The 21,616-nt window shown below is 42.7% G+C and overlaps 1 protein-coding gene across 4 annotated transcripts in view; it reads left to right on the plus strand.

Annotated features, from left to right (window-relative positions):
• The window catches only part of LOC138672692 (stomatin-like), a 179,527-nt gene extending 158,770 nt beyond the window's left edge, over window positions 1-20,757 (plus strand). For all 4 annotated transcript variants that reach the window (XM_069760908.1, XM_069760907.1, XM_069760906.1 and 1 more), the window contains 6 exons: window positions 1,351-1,448; window positions 6,350-6,419; window positions 10,361-10,443; window positions 13,332-13,535; window positions 16,152-16,286; window positions 20,455-20,757. In XM_069760908.1, coding sequence (XP_069617009.1) covers window positions 1,351-1,448; window positions 6,350-6,419; window positions 10,361-10,443; window positions 13,332-13,535; window positions 16,152-16,286; window positions 20,455-20,643 — 779 coding nt within the window. In that variant the 3' untranslated portion in view covers window positions 20,644-20,757. The remainder of the gene's footprint in view (window positions 1-1,350; window positions 1,449-6,349; window positions 6,420-10,360; window positions 10,444-13,331; window positions 13,536-16,151; window positions 16,287-20,454) is intronic.
• Window positions 20,758-21,616: the final 859 nt, after the last annotated feature.

Here is a 21,616-nt window from a genome sequence, read left to right on the forward strand (position 1 = left end):
CTCACCTGTGGGGCGGTCCGGTCCGATGGGTGTCGCAGGTCTTGGTCCAGCGTCCCCCATCTTATGATTGCCGCCCTCCTTCTGGCTTCTTGTGGATGACGCGACCCTGCATCATCCACACACGCTCCCCGGCATCGCGCTCCTGTGCAGGCGTACTGCAATACGCAGGTGCTGGAAAGGGTCAAAGAGCCCCGGCGCATGCGCACTGCAGTACTTTGCTTAGTTAGCATGATACAATCTATAATATGCCGTTTTTCATTTTATTTAGACATATAGTTTTGTTTGAAAAAATAAAAAAATCTTAATCAAAATGGCGCCGGCGGCCTCGCCTGTGCAGTAGCATATATTGCGTTCCGACAGATGTTACTGCGTAGGTTCCGCCCCGGCGCCATTTTGTTAGAGGAAAAAAAATTGGGCTCCATCAAGATGGCGGCTGCTACTGCGCAGGCACGGCCATCGGCGCCATTTTGATGAAGATTATTTTTTTTTGCAAAATAACTATGTCTAAATAAAATGAAAACCGGCATATTATAGATTGTATCATGCTACAACGCAGGCGCCGCCGCCTGCCTGAGGAATGTGATTTTTTTTTTCAAACAATATTCTATGCAATATGTAAAATAAGGGGCAGATCATTGAGGGATCAGTGACCTGTCAGAAGCCATACACATGAATATGTAAGCAGAGCACTACAAAGCCCCCCCCCCCACAGACCACCCCGGAGCACGAGCATATCATTAACTGAAAGCAAGAACCACAAGCCGGATTTCATCAACCAAGGTATCATTTTAATCAGTAGAACGTGCCGACCTGACACTGTCTGTAGGTTACTGCGCACAATCCTGCTGACAGGTTCCCTTTAAGGCTACTTTCACACTGCGACGGGCCCGTACCGACGCATGCTGTGAAGTAAATCACAACAGGGCAGCGGATTTAGTTTTTCAACGCATCCGCTGCCCCATTGTAAGATCCGGGGAGGAGGGGGCGGAGTTCCGGCCGCGCATGCGCGGTCGGAAATGGCAGACACGACGCCCAAAAAATGTTACATGTAGCGTTTTTTGTGCCAACGGTCCGCCAAAACACTACGCATCCGTCGCAATGCGTCGCTAATGAAAGTCTATGGAGAAAAAACGCATCCTGCGGGCAACTTTGCAGGATGCGTTTTTTCTCCAAAACGACGCATTGCGACGGAGGCCAAATGACGCTAGTATGAAAGTAGCCTTAGCAATTCCTAATCCGTGTTACAACGAGACAGTAGAAATGCAGCCAGTAAAGTAGGATGTGTAGTAACAAGAAGATCATGTCACTGATGAGCTTTCATAAATGGACTCTTTCTATTTTCTGTCTTAGGAAAGAAAGGCATAGGCTGCTGCGGATACCTGCTGATCTTCTTTTCCTTTTTGTTGGTTCTTTTTACTTTTCCCATTTCAATGTGGTCTTGCATCAAGGTAAAGTAAATTACAAACTATTATTAATCAACTAAAGAGATTTCTTATTTTCATATAAACGAGGCTTATTTGTACATGGGTCATTTCCACAGCACATTTCCACACACGTCTGGCTTTAAATCTGCAGTGCAAGTTAATTTGCGCCGTACATTTTCTCTACCAGGTGTGAATGAGATTTTATGAAATGTTATTCACAATGCTTCTATTGCTTTATACAGTCCTGACTCTGGCACTGGTGTCAGGACGTAATCTTTCATTGCATGCCCTTCAGTGTTCAGTAGTGAACACTGCATGGGTGTTCTACCAGAGCAAGAAGAAATTAATCAGCTGGTTGTAATCAAAATACACCTCCCTGCCCAAGAATGCAGCCCCTGAGAATCTGTCGGGGGCCTGGTAAAAGGTCATCGAGGGCCATAAATGGCCCTGGGGCCTGAGGTTCCGCACCCCTGCTCTAAGGGCTGGTGCACACTACAGTTTTCTCTCCATCCGAGGAAAAAGTTCCATTGTGCTGATCAGAGTGGGATCAGTGTTTCTTGAAACCCCGTGTTTGCGTGGGTTTCCTCCAGGTTCTCTGGTTTCCTCCCACTTTCCAAAGACATACTGATAGGGAATTGTGACTCCCATCAGGGACTGTGTGCAAACTAAAGTGCTGCGGAACATGTTGGTGCTATATACAGTACAGACCAAAAGCTTGGACACACCTTCTGTATTTTTCTGTATTTTCATGACTATGAAAATTGTACATTCACACTGAAGGCATCAAAACTATGAATTAACACATGTGGAATTATATACTTAAAGGGAACCTGTCACCCCCAAAATCGAAGATGAGCTAAGCAAAGCAGTGTGGAAAGCGGTCATCAAAGCAAAAGGTGGCTACTTTGAAGAACCTAGAATATGTCATAATTTCAGTTGTTTCACACCTTTTTGTTAAAGGGAACCTGTCACCCCCAAAATTAAAGATGAGCTAAGCCCACCAGCATTAGGGGCTTATCTACAGCATTCTGTAATGCTGTAGATAAGCCACCGATGTATCCTGAAAGATGAGAAAAAGATGTTAGATTATACTCACCTGGGGGGGGCGGTCCATCCTCTTCTGGTCTTCACACTGCGGCTCCGACGCAGGCGTACTTTGTCTGCCCTGTTGAGGGCAGAGCAAAGTACTGCAGTGCGCAGGTGTCGGGCCTCTCTGACCTTTCCCGGTGCCTTCGCACTGCAGTACTTTGCTCTGCCCTCAACAGGACAGACAAAGTACGCCTGCGCCGGAGCCGCAGTGGGAAGACAAGAGGACGTCATCGTAAGAAGATGGGAGGCCCCGGACCGGACCACGACGCCCATCATACCGGGACCGCCCCTGGGTGAGTATAATCTAACCTCTTTTTTCATCTTTCAGGATACATCGGGGGCTTATCTACAGCATTACAGAATGCTATAGATAAGCCCCTGATGCCGGTGGGATTAGCTCATCTTCGATTTTGGGGGTGACAGGTTCCCTTTAACAAAAAAGTGTGAAACAACTGAAATTATGACTTAAATTCTAGATTCTTCAAAGTAGCCACCTTTTGCTTTGATAACTGCTTTGCACACTCTTGGCATTCTCTTGATGAGCTTCAAGAGGTAGTCACCGGGAATGATCTTTCAACAATCTTGAAGGAGTTCCCAGAGATGCTTAGCACTTGTTAGTCCTTTTGCCTTCACTCTGCGGTCCAGCTCACCCCAAACCATCTCGATTGGGTTCAGGTCCGGTTACTCTGGAGGCCAGGTCATCTGGCGTAGTACCCCATCACTCTCCTTCTTGGTCAAATAGCCCTTACACAGCCTGGAGGTGTGTTTGGGGTCATTGTCCTGTTGAAAAATAAATGATGTTCCAACTAAATGCAAACCGGATGGAATAGCATGCTGCTGCAAGATGCTGTGGTAGCCATGCTGGTTCAGTATGCCTTCAATTTTGACTAAATCCACAACAGTGTCACCAGCAAAGCACCCCCACACCATCACACCTCCTCCTCCATGCTTCACGATGGGAACCAGGCATGTAGAGTCCATCCGTTCAGCTTTTCTGCGTCGCACAAAGACACGGTGGTTGGAACCAAAGATCTCAAATTTGGACTCATCAGACCAAAGCACAGATTTCCACTGGTCTAATGAACATTCCTTGTGTTCTTTAGCCCAAACAAGTCTCTTCTGCTTGTTGCCTGTCCTTAGCAGTGGTTTCCTAGCAGCTATTTTACTATGAAGGCCTGCTGCACAAAGTTTCCTCTTAAGAGTTGTTGTAGAGATGTGTCTGCTGCTAGAACTCTGTGTGGCATTGACCTGGTCTCTAATCTGAGCTGCTGTTAACCTGTGATTTCTGAGGCTGGTGACTCGGATAAACTTATCCTCAGAAGAAGAGGTGACTCTTGGTCTTCCTTTCCTGGGGCGGACCTCATGTGAGCCATTTTCTTTGTAGTGCTTGATGGTTTTTGCCACTGCACTTGGGGAAACTTTCAAAGTTTTCCCAATTTTTCGGACTGACTGACATTAATTTCTTAAAGTAACGATGGCCACTCGTTTTTCTTTACTTAGCTGCTTTTTTCTTGCCATAATGCTAATTCTAACAGTCTATTCAGTAGGACTATCAGCTGTGTATCCACCAGACTTCTGCACAACACAACTGATAGTCCCAACCCCATTTATAAGGCAAGAAATCCCACTTATTAAACCTGACAGGGCACACCTGTGAAGTGAAAACCATTCCTGGCGACTACCTCTTGAAGCTCATCAAGAGAATACCAAGAGTGTGCAAAGCAGTCATCAAAGCAAAAGGTGGCTACTTTACCTAGAATATAAGACATATTTTCAGTTGTTTCACACTTTTTTGTTAAGTATATAATTCCACATGTGTTAATTCATAGTTTTGATGCCTTCCGTGTGAATTTACAATTTTCATAGTCATGAAAATACAGAAAAATCTTTAAATGAGAAGGTGTGTCCAAACTTTTGGTCTGTACTGTAAATAAAAAGATTATTATTATTATTACTATGTCAGTCTGAAAATCGCAGTCCATATGCAGTCCAATGTATACCACAGACCCATAGACTTGCATTGTCGATTTGGATTCGACCCACAGAGTAACATGGCTACCAGTGCAATCCAAGTGGGCTTCTTGAACTAGTCACCTGTTCATCATGTGCTCCCGCTGGCCTTTAACCCCTTTCCAAAATCGGACGTAATAGTACACCGATGCTGGACTCCCCCTGTTTGATGCGGGCTTCGACTCTGAGCCCGCACCTTTCTAGGCACATGACAGCTGATCTGTACAGCTGACATGTGCCCGCAACAACCGTGGGTGTAATCGTGATCCACCCGCAACTGTTGACTAGTTAAATGCCGCTGTCAATCTCTGGCATTTAACTCATGCTTACCGGAAGCGCGTCATAAATCCCGCTCATCATCGGTGACCCCGTCACATGATCGCGGGTCACCGATAGGTTAGCAAGACAACCAGAGGTCTCCAGCAGACCTGTATCAGTGGTCGGCATTCATAGCAAGTGAGCATTTCTGCTACACACAGGCGATCTGATCATCGCCTGTGTGTAGCAAAGGAGATCAAAGTACTGCAGCTTCTAGTATCCTATGGAGACTATTGAAGCATGTAAAAAGTTAAAAAAAGAAGTTTTTAAAAATACTAAAAAAGTAAAAAAATATAAAAATTCAAATCACCCCCTTTTTGCCCCATTCAAAATAAAACAATTAAAAAAAATCAAATATACACATATTTGGTGTCGCTGCGTTCAGAATTGTCCGATCTATCAATATAAAAAATTAATTAACCTGATCACTAAATGGTGTAACGAGAAAAAAATTCAAAACTTCAGAATTACGTTTTTTGGTCGCCGTGACTTTGCAATGAAATGCATTAACAGGCGATCGAATCTGCACCAAAATTGTATCAATAAAAACGTTAGCCCAGTGCACAAAAAATATGCCCTCACCAGCCACAGATCATGAAAAATGAAGACACTACACGTCTTGGAAAATGGCGCCATTTTTATTTTTTTTTAACCAAAGTTTGGATTTTTTTTCCACCACCTACATGTTTGGTGTCTATGAATTCGTAGTGACCTGGAGAATCATAATGGCAGGTCAGTTTTAGCATTTAATGATTTATTTTTTTTTAAAAAGAAAAAAACAAAAAACTGTTTTTTGTTTTTTTTCAATTTCACCACATTTGGAATTTTGTCCCCGTTTTCAGTACACGATATGTTAAAACCAATGGTGTCTTTCAAAAGTACAACTTTTCCCGCAAAAACAAGCCCTCACATGGCCATATTGACCCAAAATTAAAAAAGTTATTGCTCTGGGAAGAAGGGGAGCAAAAAATGAAAACGCAAAAACGGAAATACCTCAGATGAAGAGGTTAAATGTATATTATTATTATGAAATGCTGCAATGTTTCAGAGTAGAACGTTTCCTTTAAACCACTGGATTAAAAAGGATAAAATCCACATTGACATCTGGCAGTATAAATTTATACGGTTCGGTTATCGAATCTGCCGGGCAGGTCAGTTTATGCTGCAAGTGTTCTCCACATCGCGAGCAGGAGATTTCTTTATCTACTCCACTGTGAACCTTTGAATAATGCAGACGGTTATGTCACTGCCGGAAATGTTATTATCATGAGATCCCAGTGATTAATTTTTCATCGTCCGTGATAATTAACCAGACCTCTGCTCAGAATCGAGTTGGACCCTTTTTTTGGACCCTATTGCTGGGTGGGCCCATATCCGTAGCTATAGCTATGATTTTTATGCTTTATGTACAGAATAGGGCAAACAGTAATTCACTGCTTGTAAAGTTCTTATTTAATGAATTACTTGATCCACGCTCTAAACATTAATAAGACATGTTCTCTTTGTAGATCGTTCAGGAATATGAGCGAGCAGTCATCTTCCGGTTAGGGAGAGTTAGATCCGGAGCTAAAGGACCAGGTACGTAGCTGCACATTGGAGCCATTATATCAGATATTCTTTAATAGACAATTTAACTCTAAGTGAATATGTGAAGTTACTGGTCAATGAAAACACAGGACAAGAAAAAAAAAGAAAGAAGTCAGCTGGTATGGCCGAGGTAAGCCAAGGCCAGCCGTGCATAGCAATATAGCATAGCATCTGGCTGTCTCTGAATCACTATCCATGTAACGTGGGGCCCGATTCATCATTTGCTTTTTTCTTTTTTTTTTTTTTTAAAGTCACTTTTCATGTACAGCAATATTCTATAAAATTTATATACCGTATTTTGCGGTTTATAAGACGCATCGGATTATAAGATGCACCCCAAATTTTGAGGAGAAAAATAAGAAAAAAAACTTTTTTTTTAATAAAATGGTGGTGCTTCTTACAATCAATGTTTCTTATTGCTTACCGGGGTGGTGGCTGCTTTGTAGTGGGGTTCCAGGGTCGCTGCTGGTGGAGGCAAGAGTGGGACGATGCTGCAGACCCCAGATTGGGAGAAAGGGATGTTTGGATGTGCGACACTGTGGGTGTTCGGTGGTACGGGGGCTCCACCGAAATTTTGAGAACGCCCGAAACTTCCATGGTTAATGCTGCAGTGGACTCTAGGAAAATGGCTGCCGGAAGGTAAGAATATCACTATTTTTTTTTTTTTAATGCATTTTGCAATGCATTACTAGGAACGGGAGCTGTCGGCAGCAACGCGGGCATCGGGAAGTCTGCAGTGTCGCCGGAAGATAAGAATATCACGATTTTTTATTTTTATTATTACTTTTAACATTATATCTTTTTACTATTGATGCTGGCATGCTCAGATTTAAAAGACGGCATCCGACGCTGGATTCCTGAGTTTGACAGTCAGCTAAGCCATTTTCCAACGTACAGAAAAAGCGTTCCTCTGTGCGTTGGCTCCGCCCGACGGACAGCAATTTTACTACGGATCCAGTGCACGACGGATGAAACGGAAGGCCATCCGTCACAATCCGTCGCTAATACAGGTCTATGAGAAAAAAAACGGATCCAGCAGCCCCATTTGTGGGATCCGTTTTTTTCACAAAACGACGGATTGTGACTGAAAAAGAAAGACGGGAGTGTGAAAGAGGCCTAAAACAAAAAGCTGCTTGTTCCACCAAAAAATGCTTCAATATTTGCTCAAAAATTTCCGGCATACATATGCTCACTCCAGGAAAGGGGAGAAGATGGAGTCCATTTGCTCCAAAGTTTATGATTTTATAAACAATGCAATTGATGGATCAGCAGAAAATAACAAACCCTGCCCACAATGGTGACATTAAAAAAGAAAAAAAAAAAAGGAAAAACAGGCGAAAACATGCAAAATAGGGTTTACAAAAAGGCAGATTAAAAGAAGAATAATATTAAAATGAAAAACACCAAGAACAAGGCAAACAAAAGACCTCACAAATGCACATACATATATGCTAGCCACCTTAGGGAGAGACCCAAGTTGGGCTAAATCTAGCGGGACGAAAGAGACCGAAAAGCCCTCACATGTTTCGTACTGCAAAGGATTCTGGGTAAACCTGCTATTCTTTGTATTATGCTGCTTGCAAGTACTTTCCGTTTCAGGAAAGCATCCACTATGTACTCACAAATGCAGTAATGAATCGGCCCTTTGTGTCCATCAGAGGAGAACTCATTAGAGGTTTGGTTCACGTGGCTTCTTTTTCAGGCAGATTGTGGCTGGAACTCGTGAAAAAGTGCTGAAAATAGAATGAACATATGCACAGCAATGTCAAAACGACTTGCTGTGCACATGTTTCGTATTTTTGAGATTCTTTTAATTCAAAAGCCTTAGGCCGGTGTCACAAATGCGAGTGCAATGCGAGAAACTCGCGCATCAATACCCGGCAGCTGAACGCTCAGGTCCCGAGTGCTGGCGGCAGTGCCGGGTATTGATGCGAGAGACTTGTGTGAGTTTCTCGCATCACACTCGCAAATGTGACACTGGCCTTAAAGGGAATCTGTCACCCCCCCAGGAGTTTGTAACTAAAAGAGCATCTTGTGCAGCACTAATGCTGCGTTCTGACAAGGTGGCTCTCTTAATTATTGTTCGTTGCACTGCAGAAATAATTGCTTTTGAATTTGGTCCCTCATACCTTCAAATCGTCCGGGAGGCAGGTCTTTCCCCCCTCATCCAGACACAACACAGCCGTCACTCTGCGAGAAGGGCGCCGCCTCCTCGGCGTTATTCAGTTGTCCAGGCGCCTGCGCGGTCATATTCTGCCTTGGGCATGCGCAGTTCGCGCTGCCCGACAACTGACATCACTTGATGTCTTGTTTACTGCGCCTGCATGCACGCGCGGCCCGAGATCCCATAACACCGATGTAATCAACAACACAACACCTGGATGTAGACGTCTCTCAGGTGTCATCGCTATTTAGCATGATCTCAGGAGATCCCGCCTGGTAACTGTAATGTGATCTGCGCCTGGCTCCTCTCTAACAAAAGCTTCATAGCCTCATATCACAAGTGTCGGATTCCTCTAAGGCGAAGTTCACCTGACCGTATACCAGAAAACGTGGACAATTTTTATTTCACTTGTCATCCGTATACAATCCGTTTTTATACAATTCACCTGGAACCCGCCTGAAAAAGAGCTCAAAAACGTCAAAAAGGAATGAACATATGCACTGCACTTTCTGAGCATTTGTTCAGTCTTTTGTTCTTTCTTTTAACCAGAGTTGAACAAATATGTTCGGAAACGATCGCCAAGTCCTATGTGCCATATCCGTGCCGTTTTTGTACCCTATTGGTGCCAAATTTATGTTTGACGATCGTTTCTGAACATATTAGGCTCAATTCTAGTCCCATTGAATCCAATGGTGTTTGACTGTGTTAGGCGAATATTTTAAATACAATATTCCCCAGCAATCATAATCCGAACCGAATTTAGCAAAATTCGCTCAACTCTACTTTTAACATCATAAGAATTGACCGCTTCATTCTTCTGGCGCCTTTCACACGGAAGACACGATTTTGTTATATGTAGAGCATGAGAGAAAAAAAAAAAGATGCCGGCAGCCCCAGCAAAAGATGCCGAAAAAGACACTTCCAATAAAACATTTCCAGCATCTTCCTATGCTGGTACACCCATAGAGCTCCTGGTACTGAGGGGCTCTCTGATTACTAATTCGTTAAGCACTGTCCTATTGTGCAGAAATATAAAGGTTGGTGCCAGGCAAACTTCAGGAGAACAGTCCAAATACTTTCAAGTCTGAAAAAAATAAATTAAATGCACTTTACCACATACACGGTGTTTTGAGCATGTACAGATTTCCTTCCTCACCACACTTGCACTGTTGGTGTGCAGATGGACAGTCCTGGCGCCATTAAGGCATGTACACAGGGCGATTTATAGACACCAGCGTACCCACATACTAATCCCTGTCTGATGTCCTTCTGTCATTTTTTTATTTATTCCATACATAAATTAGTGGTGGCTTAGAAGTCCCCTGAGGAATGGTCTGGTCACTACTTTTGAAGCCTGAAGGCATCTGAAAAAGTCGCCATGTCCACATACCCACACTTCCTCTTCAGTGTCTTTGGCACCGATAATCTCAGAAAAGGAATCGAACACAGGTCAACCAGGCACGGAGTAATTATACAGAATGGAAGGTTTTTATTATACTCACATTCCAAATTTGATAAGGCATATAAAATCACTGAAAAAAAAACAAAAAAAAAAAACACGCATCCTACAATCCCGACTCCGGGTTTCACCTGACTGCTTCCTTCATAAACCACTTAAATTTACTATAATTTTCATCAGATAGCAGTGGCATAGTTTTGATTTTCTGGCGCATAAGTTGAATTAATTGAATTAAGTGCATCTCACACCAGTGTGTTTAATTTTTTTTTTAAAAAGACTGGTTTAATAAATTGTCTTCACTCTCCAAAGGAATTTTCTGGATTCTCCCTTGCACAGATGATTTCTGCAGACTCGATTTAAGAACAGTGTCATTTGCCGTCCCTCCCCAAGAAGTAAGTATTAATTACGCCATATAGTGCAATTAAATGACAGTGAGAACGGCCCAGACAGGGATCTCTTTTTATTGCAGGAGAGTGACCTAGATTTTTCTATCGAATCATGGAGTATATAAGGTGTCATTTAGCTAATCTAATATATAATTGCCTAGAATACTACTTCCTGCAATTTGTGCCAACTTCCTGTCCGGAGCTAATGTCCGGAGCTAATGTCCGGAGCTAATGTCCGGAGATAATGTCCGGAGATAATGTCCGGAGATAAGTGACGTCAACAGTGTCCAGTGTCTGATTGGTTGCCGCCTGCTGCGAGCGACCAATCAGAAACGTGCCGTACTGTGACACACTCCGCCCGCCATTTTGGTGTGATTTTTGAATTTTTACCTCACAGCAAGTTTCTACTGCGTGGAGGCGGGCCCAGTGACATTGCTCTTCAAGCTCCTGCCGAATTTCGTCAAAAAAATGATAATACCATTTACCAAAACTATATATATTTAGTTGTGAAGTGGTTCAGTGACATTTTCACACCAATTTTGAACTTTTGTTTGGTGTTTTCTCCATATACTGCCTATTATTCACTGACTGTTATACTGAGAGACTGCCGTTTATTAACCTCTTCTTTGCCACATTGGGTATATTGCTCTATTATTTGCCACATAAGGACATTGTCCATTATTGCCCAGCAATTTCTCTGCAATATAAACTGCCTATTTATTAATATCTGCATTCCTGCAAAGAACTATTGCCTATTATTAACTGGCTATTTTCCTACTACCTGACATTGTTCTTAAGCAAAGAACCGTTGTTGTGGCATTTGCCACAACACGCAAAGTTGTCGTCTGATGTCTTTCATCCCTCCCCTCATAAGCATGTTCATGGATCCTGTGTAACTGTACCTTAAATAACAAGAATTGTCAAGAGCTGCTGAGTGCAGCCATTTTTTGTTCTTTCTTACTATTATTTATTAATTGTATTATTTTTACATTTGAATAAATAAAGTATATATGGATTCTAGGCTCCCGATTCTTTAGAATCGGGCTGCCATCTAGTAGAAAATAATCATGATGAGAACATGCAGAACACACAGGAGAGACATAATCCATGTACCGTATACTTGTATCACCGCCAGTCTCTGCTAAATAGGCAATCCTCTGACTGCCATCTAGTGGCCATGTAACATAATGCAGCGGAATGTTCCAAATCCAGCAATGTAGTGTTCCCTACTGGCCTTGTACCTCCTGATGGCGGCGATGTGGACTGTCGCTGTGTGATAGTAAAACAAGGACCATATGAGTATCCAACCTCTGCATATACCAGAGAATACATCTGTATATTGTTCATACCGTATATAAGAGAATACGGGGAGGAAATGGTTGAGAATGTAAAGGTGGCTGGGAATTTAGGAGGCAGCGATCGTGCAATCCTCAGATTTTGTATTACAAGAGGAGGAATATCAGCGAGAGCTCAGACTTTAAGTTTGGACTGCAGAAAGGCAGATATTAATGGACTCAGAAAGAGGGTAGGAAAGGTCCAATGGCTGGATGTTGTAAAGGACAGAAATGTCCAAGAGGGATAGGAGATTTTGCTAAATGAAATTCTCACTGCACAGTTGGTATTAATCCCAAAAAGAGTGTATAGGTGTTGGTTTCTCACACCAGGGGTCAGTGACAGAGGGTAAATGAGTGATCTGCAGCACCAGACTGCCGAATTATCCTGCAGTTAGAGAATGGGCACACTTACCAACTAGTGCCTCCATGTTTATATTTGGGAGGTTGCATCTGTGCAATGTCTTAGGAAGAGCAATGATTGTTCGCCTGTAAGGATAAGAGGATAGACCGCTTCCAGTTTGGGAAGTGAGGTGCCGCAGCAGATGACTCTGGGAAAGAGGATTATGGCTGAGTGAGGGGCTGGAGACAGGATGATGGAGTATACCCGCCAAAGAGCAGAGGATCGCCGCACATAAAGGAGTCTGGAATGAGAGTCTGCAGATCTGTTTGCTACTACAGTTCAGAGGAGGCCGGTGTGAGACCATGTGAGGTCTGGAGAGTGTTGTGTCTCGAGGTCTGACACAGGGCGAGACGCCTGTGCACGGCAAGTGTGAGCAGGATTGCAGACCTGACTTTAATTTGTGTGGACAGCTTATCAAAAAATCATGGACAGACAATATGTTTTTATGGACACATTGGAAAACCTTAATAAATCATTATGATCATCAGTGATCCATGTCTACAACCCATATTTCTGATAAGAAGACCACGTAAAATGGTGATAATTACAGTCAAAATAATTTCTAAGTTTCTTCAGCTTCAAAAAAATCACGGATGCTGTAAAAAAAGATTACAAACAAGGCAAAAAAAATGCCCTATTTTTACACACTGTCCTGGAATCTCTGGACGGTTGGCAAACTGGGTGTGAGTCTAGGGGGATATGTGTCCACCGTTGCTTTTCTGAACCCTGGGCAAAAGTGGAGGGTAAGACTTGGTAAATAACGCATGGATGTGATTATGTGAGAGGGTCCCCGGGGAGCTGTATACTTGTTCTTATGGTATGGACATGTATGTGACGCCCTAAAGATGCTTGTAACTTCTATTCATGTCATTATGGAGTAAGCACGCATTGGCAACTATTCCCTGACAGATGGGGCTGGGTACAATTTTAGAGAGATTACACTGCATGCCTTACAGCTTCATGCCTGGAAACCACCTTAAATAATTTCACTAACAGTTGTGTGGACGTCCTTCTCTAATATTATATGCAATTCAGATCAGTAAATATTCATAGCGGGAATGATGCAATAATAAGGTATCTGAGAGGACTCCTAATTACTTCCAGCTTGTGGGGAATATTAATGCTCTGTAAATCTGCACTTTGTCCTTTTTTACTTGCAGGTTCTCACCAAGGACTCAGTGACCATCATGGTGGATGCTGTGGTTTTCTACCGGATCTTCAATCCAATTGTTACAGTAGTTAAAGTGGACAATGCCAATCAGGCTACTCAGATGCTGGCACAGACCACATTACGGAATATGCTAGGCACCAAAAGCCTGACAGAGATTTTAGTAGATCGTGAAGAAATGGCTGATCATATGAGTGTAAGTACTGGCACTTAAAGGGGAAACTCCTCCGAAAGCCATAACATTTTCATGAACCTGCACTAACTCCAAAATCTCACTTAGTGACTCCCACAGGAATGCAGTAGTTTCTTGGTGGGATTCTCTGTCCCTGTGCCTGCCAGTGACAATTGTACCATCACATGGCCAGGCTTTTTGTCATCATTTTGTTAATCAGGAAACTAAAATGAACAATAACAACAATGTTACCTACAAGTCGCTGCTGGTACTGGAAAGTCAAAAATGGCTAAATATTGACCCATATCTCAGCTTCTTGCACTTCTGAGTGTGCATTTGTCATGATTCTGTTCTCAGGTGTCTTGGGACCAGGGGCTCCTTCTCCTTAATGCCAGGGGCGCCCTAGCTCACCCTGTTCCCCGGATTACTTCTGACGGTGAAATGCCGGTGTCACATACCTTGCCTTAGGTCCTGAATCCGCTCTCAGTTTGTACCCATTCCCCCACCAGGGGAAGAGGGGAGTAGTAGTGCACCGTAATGCATCAACCAGACTAACAAGGTAACACAAACAGGGATAAAAGAAAATACCTATCATACAAATATACTCACACAAACTACAGAGGTAAACACTGGAGTGTGGAGGATGCGGGAAAACCAAAGTAGAAGAAGGAAGGGGATTATCACACACCCAAAACCTAGCAACAGTCTACGATAAATCCACCAAAACGCCTTCTTAAACATCTACAAATCACCATCTCCTCCTACCCATGCTGCATAAGCTATCTCTGGCAATGAGTGCTTGCCAGAGCCCAGAATATATTGGAGAGTGGAGTGGCTGACAGTGAACAGCTGAGAGCCTTAATGCAGGAAAGCTTCCAAGTGCTCTCAACTGAACAGATTTACCCCTGCACTGCTAAAAGAAACCTGCACTATTTATTATGAAGCTGAAGTGCTTCTAAACAGTGCAGGAGTATGAGAAATCAGATGCTGCGATCTTCTAGCTCCTCTCTGTCGCTGTAAACCCGCGACAGCGTTATTGATACTGAATTCACAGCTGAATTTTCAACCTGTGATTGCAGTTATGTTTTAACAGGATATAGCATACAGTTAAATATTTCTTGCCCTATGTCCAGAGCCTGTGTACCAACCCATACAGCTGCCATGTGCTGCCAGGTGAGAATGCCTTCACACTAAGTCCCATAGAGCGTGCCACGATTTTAATTTGGAGGCCTACACAGAAGAGAACATAGTGGTCGTTGTATTACACCTCTTTACAATGCTCCATCTCCATTCTGGCTTCCACCACAAAGCATACTCTTTCCTTGTGCTATGTGCTACCGTAGCAGTAGTTAATGATTATATACACAGTTTCAGTGTGGTTAATTATTATATAAATCGTTCTTGTGATCTTGTAGGAAGACGTTCTGATAATGTCAGCCGGGAATGAAGTTGTGTAATGCAGCGTACAAACCTCACACACACATTGTACCGTTCATATTTACAGATGTTGCAGTCAGCTCATGAATATTAAAAGCAACATTTACCGTATTTAAAGTGAGTAGGAGCGGCTGCAAATTGCGCTGTTATCATAGCGGTCATATTGATGGCTGCTATGTCTGTATCTATGTATTATTAATTACACTTATACAAATAAGTTCTGAGACTCTCTAAGATATTTGCATTTTGATGCTTAGTCAATTGCAAGACCTCTGATTGCTGCCATTATATAGGAACATTCTTGTTGGAATCCAGAGAGTAATAACCCATACACACCTAACAAATAGTTCTCACAATTATGCCTAATCTATGGTAGTCTAGACTCTCAGCAAATTACCAGGACTTGTGCGCTCAGATATTTATCTTAGGGAAGAGTCGGACAAGGATGGCGGCACAATGCTTGATCTGGCCATCGGCGCTCCGAAATTAATCCAGAAAAGTAGGACGGGTGTCATGCGAATACAGCGCGATTTTTCTTAACTATCATCTGTATGACATCTGTATCACATGTGCATGCAATCCGTACGCAATACGTTTTTAACATCAACCTTTACATAGTCATTCTCTATGTAATTTAAAGCTAGTTTTCAAACTAGTAAAGCAATCTTATATACGGAAATAGGATAAATACAATAGATAGAAGTCAGTGCTTTGCGTTTGCAATTTTCTGTATTTGTATTTCGCTAATAAATAATGAAGAAAATGGCGTGGGGTCCCTCATATTTTTGATAACGAACAAAGTCTAAGCAGACAGCTGCGGGCTGATATTAATAGGCTGGGACGCTCCATGGATATTGTCCCCTTCCCAGACTATAAAGATCAGCTGTCTGCTTTCCCTTAGCTGATTATTAATAAAAAGGGGGCTCCACTCCATTTTTTACTTAGTTATTAGGTTACTACAAGTAAACTGCACACACCCTACACTAACTATACAACTCACTAACAAATTCCTATCTTGTCTATTCTGACGGTTCGGGCTTTGAGTTTACTGTACTTGGCTGTTGAAATGTCGGGTTTCCTATGAGATGTGTATGTTAAAATCGGACGGCAGTCGCATGGTCCATGTACCGTGCAGCTTTGCTTTCTCCATTGTAATGATATGTAAGAGGACTTTTACTTCTATCATTACTGCTGTATTCGCAGAGAATCTTGTACGATGCTACAAAAGAATGGGGAATTAAAGTGGAGCGTGTGGAAATAAAGGACGTCAAGCTGCCTTCATCGTTGCAGAGAGCGATGGCCGCTGAGGCAGAAGCAGCTCGTGAGGCCAGAGCAAAGGTATTAGAAGTGATTTGTCTCATCGGTGGTCGGACTTTGCATCATATAGTGCCAGTCACAATTAGCACTGGCATCATCACGGTCATCAGTCACAATCATGTCCGTCCATTGATCCCAAACGGATCCAGTGTTAGGCATTTTGATTGGACATGTCAGTGAAGCGAAGATAAATGTGTCTGATACTTCTTGTTTAGCTTAACTTTTATCAATATTTTGTGCCAATATTTTTTTGAACGTACATCATTAGTCCCTTCCGAACATCCGCCATGTTTTACAGATGTCAGGTATTCATAGACAGCGCGAATGCCAGCTGTGCTATACAGCAACCATCCTCTGTCCCTATGACCAGGCTTCTATACACCAGGGACAAACATTGGGGAAAAATTTATGAAAACTGTCTCTCCTAGTATAATGGTCCTTGTTACCCATAGCAACCAATTCCAGCGCTGCTTTCATTTTACTAGCGCAGTTTAAAAAATGAAAGCTGAGCTGTGATTGGTTGCTATGTGCCACAAGGACTGATGATGATCTTGGCCCAATGTGTGGCCTGTAGTAATCACAATGAAACGCCTCGTCTTGATCCAGAAAACAGTGGGGCGAAGGTGTGCCAAATTTATGTAGAAGAGCATACGACTCCTTATAAATTTGGTGCATCTTTGCAGATTGTAGGATTTTGTTTCTGGCATTTTCCTATAGACTCCTGTGTAGGGAATGCAAAATGGCAGAATTACAAATGAATAATTTATAAAAAACGTCACATACAAAACTCATGACATTTATTCAAGCGAAAAAGAAACAAAAAAAATTAAACGCTGAAATAATTGTGCAAAGGATTGGATTTTGTTTTCAGTTTTATGGGAATATAGCATTATCATTAAAAATGTATGAGTGTATTCAGTTTGTTGTATCCATTTCTTGCCACCTATAACATCACCTTTTACTGTCAGTGAATAGAAGCAACACATAGGCTGAAAACCAATGCTAGAAATTAGAATTGAAAAAAATATCCCGAAATCTGAAAACGTTTTGGGTCTCGGAAAATGATGACACAAGGAATTTTTTTTTTTTTTTTTTACAAATTTTCACCACTTAAATAGAAAAAAAAAATCTATACATGTTTGGTTTCTGCTTACTCATACTGACTCGGAAAAACATACTGCCAGCTAGGTTTTACCGTATAGTGAACGTGGTGAATAAAAAAGTAAAAAAAAACTATTGTGAAACTGCACCTTTTTTTTACAATATCAACGCACTTGGAATTTTTTTCCAACTTTCCTGTACGCAATATGGTGTCATTCAAAAGGACAACTCGTCCCGCAGTAAACAAGCCCTCATACGGCCATGTGGACTGAAAAATAAGCAAAGTTATGGCTCTTGGCAGAAGGGGAGGAAAAAACGAAAAAAAACAAAACAGTAAACTAAACACATTTTTAAGAAGTCTTGATATTGTGCTGCATAAATAGAAGCAGGTAAGGCCTATCCGTATGAAGCATGGTCGCTTTTCTCACAGATAGTTGCCTACCTGGGATAGAGTTGTGACACATACTTAGGCTTCTTTCACACTTCAGTTGTTTGGCGTCAGTCTGCTCCAACATCGTGACGGATCCGTCAAAATTGTTGAGCAAACGGTTCTAACGGATCCGTTTTTTTGACGCATCTGTATCTGGGAAGAGTATCTACTTTTTGGAGCATGCTCAATTGAAAAAGCGGATTGGGTCGACGGATCCGTCAAATGATGGTCGCGACGGATCCGTCGCCCATAGACGGCCATTCTATGAAATGGCGGATGCGACGGATCCATCGCGAACCGCCATTTCGGCGCAGATAAAAAACGTTGCAATGTCCGTCAATGTCTAAACGACGTCCGGCAAATTTCGACGGATCCGTCACATGGCGGATGGAACGGACGACCATCCGCCACAATCCGTCGCTAATGCAAGTCTATGGGAAAATAGCGGATCCGCAAAAAAAAAAATGGCGGATCCGTTATTTGACAAAAACGGCGGATTCAAACTGACGCCAAAAGACTGAAGTGTGAAAGAGGCCTTAGTGTCAAATTCTGCTCTGGTTTTCAACTTCTGTATTAAATAAGTTTCTATTTCCTGACAGCAAGCAGATATTTCGAGGCCGCTCCCCTAGGGTTTTATCTACTCAGGAATAATTGACAGTATTAGACAGTTCATGTTAAATTAGCCCAGGCCAGGTACACCAGAGACGGCAGAAAGTTACTGTTCTCAAACCTGGATGATCACCGCCATCGGGAATCCTGTCAGCATTTCTGATGATTATTTCTGTACTTGGATTGGCTGAAAAACTTTTTGTCTAAAAAACCGAACAGTGCACGTAGTTTTTATGGATTATTACCAGTCAGTCACCTGTAATTCAACTCCGACTGTTGTAAGCGACATCATTATACTGTGTACAGGATCTGTGCCAGGGAACCAGTGACTCCTGCCAGGTAGCTGGCATTGCATGTGCTGCCATGACGAGACTTCATCGCTCTAAAGGTCATGCACAGGTTTCCAGCACAGATCACAGTGACTGCCACAATGGTACAGCTGTCCATCAACGCCAAGGAGGCATGGTTTAAGGAGGATAGCTGGCGTATTTGTCATAGAACTGGGATAAATTTAGATTATTTTTTTTACATTCCTAAATCAATCTGCAACAGGTACGCATAAACATCTCAACGGGGTTGTGCCACAAACAAAAATATATTTTAATCAATAGATCTTGGAATAATAAGTTGGATGTGTTTTAAAAAAATGTTCAAAAAAGAAAAGAATGTCCAGCTTCACGAGTCCGTAAAAAAGAGTTTTCTTTAATTACAAACTTTAAACATGGAGGATACAGACTTTAGCACGAACCATATGGGTAAGAATCTCAACGCGTTTCTGGAGGCTAAGCTCCCTTAATCATGACATGATATTGTCATGATTAAGGGAGCTTAGTCTCCAGAAACGCGTTGAGATTCTTACCCATATGGTTCATGCTGAAGTCTGTATCCTCCATGTTTAAAGTTTGTGAATAAAGAAAACTCTTTTTTACTGACTCGGTGAAGCTGGACATTCTTTTCTTTTTTGGAATTTATACGCCTGGACACAGCGGGTCCGTGCTCCCGAGGTTTGGTTTATACATCACGGGTGAGCTGGTTTATATTCCTTCTTAAAAAAATGTTCCTGTGCTGAAATAATCTTATAAATGTGTCCCTGCTGTGTACTGTGTAATGGCTGTGTCTGACCGCGCAGGGACATGGTCTGATCGTGCCACAGCTCCTGGGCAGGGGAGGAGGCAAGAGAGAGTATACAGACATTACAGCAGGGGATCACAGCTGACTCTATCTTTGATGTAAAATATTGTTTAAAACAGGCAGTGAAGTGTTTTACTCACAAAAAAAATCAGCTGTGATCCCCTGCTGTAATGTCTATATACTTTATTTTGCTTCCTCCCCTGCCCAGGAGCTGTGGTATATTTAATCTGTTCCTGCACGGTCAGACACGGCCATTATACAGTACACCTCAGGGGCACATTTATAAGATTATCTCAGCACAGGAACATTATTTTTAAACACATCCAATTGTGGAAATGTATTTTTATTCCAAGATCTGTTGATTAAAATATGCTTTTGATTGTGGAACAACCCCTTTAAGTCCTCTACCTAGCGCAGTGGATGGTTCAGTAGGCATCCGGTCAACTGACATCTCCATCCCGTCTCGACTGTCTGACCTTGGACATCCTTGGTAGAGTGAGCCACTATAAGCCTAAGTTTTCATCATTGTCCTCCTATTATGGTAAATATCAATCTGAAAGCTGCTGAATGCAGACCTGGAGCACACTGGTGCTGATATTTTGCTACCCTCCCGGTCCTTGCTTATATGCAGTCACATGTTGCACTAATGTCATCATTGCTCCCATTGTTGAGTGATAATACCAGTAGTATGGCATGTTACCACTGCGGCCAGTGATTTACTGCAGCGGTCACATTGCGACAACATGTAAGATCTGGATTACTGTTGAAAAATTTAAGTGAGTAGTATCGCTTTTATTATTTCACGATTTTGGTAGCCATTTAAAAAAAAAAAGTAAATGTTGGACCTTCATCAATAGTAGCAGTGATCTGAGACTCCTGCCATGTTAACCAGATGTCCTCTTATTGTGTTCTGTACAGGTGGTGGCAGCCGAGGGGGAGATGAATGCCTCTCGTGCACTGAAAGAAGCAGCTGTTATCATGTCGGACTCTCCAGCCGCCCTCCAGCTCCGCTACCTGCAGACTCTTTCACATGTCGCTGCAGAGAAGAATTCCACTATTATATTCCCCATTCCTGTGGAGTTTGCTTCACTATTATCTCGCAGCTAGACAGGAGCTGTAACATGTTCCCGCAGGGTCATGCCCTCAGCATGCAGAGATCTTATCTGTTTGCCTTGTAATTACAGTCATGTTATGGCATGAAAATAAATGTTTTATGTTTGATACAGTCTCCGGCACTGTATTTTCTCCTTTGTCATCTGCAGCTGCCGCGTCTGAGAGAGAACAGTTGCAGCCACAAAAGAATATGCTGCATAGTCGACAGCTGTATGAAATGACTTTGTTACGCATCTGCCTTGGCGCGGCCGGGCTTCATCACCTTCTCCTATGATTGCTGCTCTCTGTTGTGCTCCACACCGGGTTTTACAAGTGGCCCGGCGTGCTCCAATGTTATCTGCCTAAACCAATGTAAGGCCCACCATGACACACACCTGTGTCTTGGAATGAAGACTCTTAGCTTTTCTGTGTCCTGGTGTTATCGACTGACTTGGTTTGGAGTAGTGGTATTGCAACCACTAGGGACAGCACCGGGTGGTAGCATAGTCAGGAATAGCCAGAGGTCGGTACACAGGAGCAGCAGTATAGTGGAAGGATAAGCAGGTTGTGTAGTCAGGAATAGCCAGAGGTTAGTACATGGAAGCAGCAGTATAGATAAAGGATCAGCAGGTTGCTTAGGAATACCCAGAGGTCGGTACACAGAAATAACTGTGTAGTTAAAGAATCACCAGGTTGCGTAGTCAAGAATAGCTATAGGTTGGTACACGGTAGCAGCAGTATAGTCTTGGATGAAGCAGCAAGTGAAAGGAGAGCTTTGCTAAAGGCTGGGATCTCAATAATCTCACATGGAAGGAAGTGCAATGCCAGGTTTTAGTAGGGTGCTCAATTATGAGATTTACAAGGTGGAGCCAATCAGGAACTTACTGGGTGGAGCCAATCGGGAATTACACAGGTACTAGTATCTGGATTAGCAAGGAACTGTCCAGCGAGCTGAAATAGCTCAAAGGGGAGATCTGCTGTCTGGTGC

This window comes from Ranitomeya imitator, chromosome 3 (genome assembly GCF_032444005.1).
Source record: "Ranitomeya imitator isolate aRanImi1 chromosome 3, aRanImi1.pri, whole genome shotgun sequence".
NCBI lineage: Eukaryota > Metazoa > Chordata > Amphibia > Anura > Dendrobatidae > Ranitomeya > Ranitomeya imitator.